The sequence below is a fragment of the Anneissia japonica genome, unplaced genomic scaffold, assembly GCF_011630105.1.
Source record: "Anneissia japonica isolate Jap-2015-1 unplaced genomic scaffold, ASM1163010v1 scaffold164872_len2484_cov161, whole genome shotgun sequence".
NCBI lineage: Eukaryota > Metazoa > Echinodermata > Crinoidea > Comatulida > Comatulidae > Anneissia > Anneissia japonica.
The window spans coordinates 1-1,541 of record NW_022699094.1 but is presented as its reverse complement, the minus strand read 5'-3'; the positions used below and the strand labels follow the sequence as shown (position 1 = coordinate 1,541).

At 34.2% G+C, this 1,541-nt stretch overlaps 1 protein-coding gene across 1 annotated transcript; it reads left to right on the top strand.

Annotated features, from left to right (window-relative positions):
- Positions 1-207: 207 nt before the first annotated feature.
- Positions 208-1,214, top strand: LOC117102852 (slit homolog 3 protein-like; the record flags this gene model as incomplete). Its single annotated transcript, XM_033243280.1, has 1 exon — positions 208-1,214. A coding segment is annotated over exon 1 (1,007 nt), but the record flags the coding sequence as incomplete, so codon positions are not given.
- Positions 1,215-1,541: the final 327 nt, after the last annotated feature.

Genomic DNA, 1,541 nt, shown 5'->3' with positions numbered 1-1,541 from the left:
AAAGAAGGTCGAGACAGTACATAACATGTATTTGTTTCCTTGTAAAATAGGATGGAATTAGTACAGTACTTTTATTCGGATTCGTTGGAATTTGAATAGGCTAAGATCGCGGTATTCAGTTTTAATATAACTGATTTCTATTTGAAGGTTCTAGAAATACTCAACATGTTAAGTTTAATAATAATACTGGGAGTATTTTACATAAAGATGTCTGCACCAACTTCGATGCTGACACCTTTTTCCTGCTACCCGTTCAACCCGTTCCAAATCAACGGAACACAGGCACCGAACACCACAGTCTGTCCACACGGATGCTATTGTGCATACTGCAGAATTCCAGCTGACAAACATTTATTGTCCTTTCGACATAAAGTTTACTGCAATAAGAGACCATATACTCATATTCCTTCAGCATCGATTCCGGTGGATGTAAGTTTTTTATCCATGAACCAAAATTATATTGCTGGCATCAGCGGCGATAGCCTGGTGCACTTCACTCAGCTACAAGAATTGTATTTGAATTACAATAGTTTATTATCATCTAAGATGGATGATCATATATTTGATAGCCAAGTTAACTTGATATTTTTGCATCTGGATTACAATCGTGGATTAGCTAACATTCGCAAAAGTTGGTTTCTTAAGTTGGTATCCTTACAATCTATATACATTCAGCATTCGGTTGTTAAGACTCTCGAAAAGGGTTTGTTTGATAATTGTCTTCAACTTCAAACAATCTCTCTTACCGGAAATCAGATAGCTAAACTCCCTATCGATCTATTTCACAACCTTCCATTTCTGAAAAATATTGATATTGAGTCGAATGACATCGGTTTACTCCCTTCATACCTATTTTTTGGATCACCGAACGTGACGCGGTTTTTCGTGCAAAAAAACAAGGTGACAACAATCAGTCAAAAAGTTGGATTCCAGGAGTTGACCAAGTTGATTGCTCTTGGAATTGAGTACAATCCATTAGTTTGTGATTGTAACCTGGTATGGTTTCGTAACTGGATTAACCAAACCAAAGCAACACTTATGGAACTCGAGCACGCTACATGTAAAAACAAGGATGGAATTAGTCTAGTTAGCTTTGATGCAAATTCTCTTAGATGCTATGGTATTGCGATAATTACCGTCATTAGTACATGTAGTTCAGTAGTGTTCTTAGTCGTTGTATCTATAATCATATACACGTTCCGGTGGGATATCAGGTAAAATTTTGATGGACATCATTTTGTGTTTTACTGTGTCGGTGATGAATATACTCTCTTTTTTTAAAATCTAAAATACCCATAATAATTCAAAAAAATGTTAAGCTTACATTGCTTATCGTCACCAATGTCAGCGCATAACTTAAATAGGAATTAACATTTTCAGTGAGTTATGGTAGCAATAAAACAAAAAAATACAAAAAAAAAATTATAAAATAATAATAATTGAATTATATATGGATGATTTGCCTATCAAAGATTCTTTTTTCATTATATAAAGCTTAAGATGAGCATTGTACTAGTACTATAAATAGAGAGAAAAAAAGA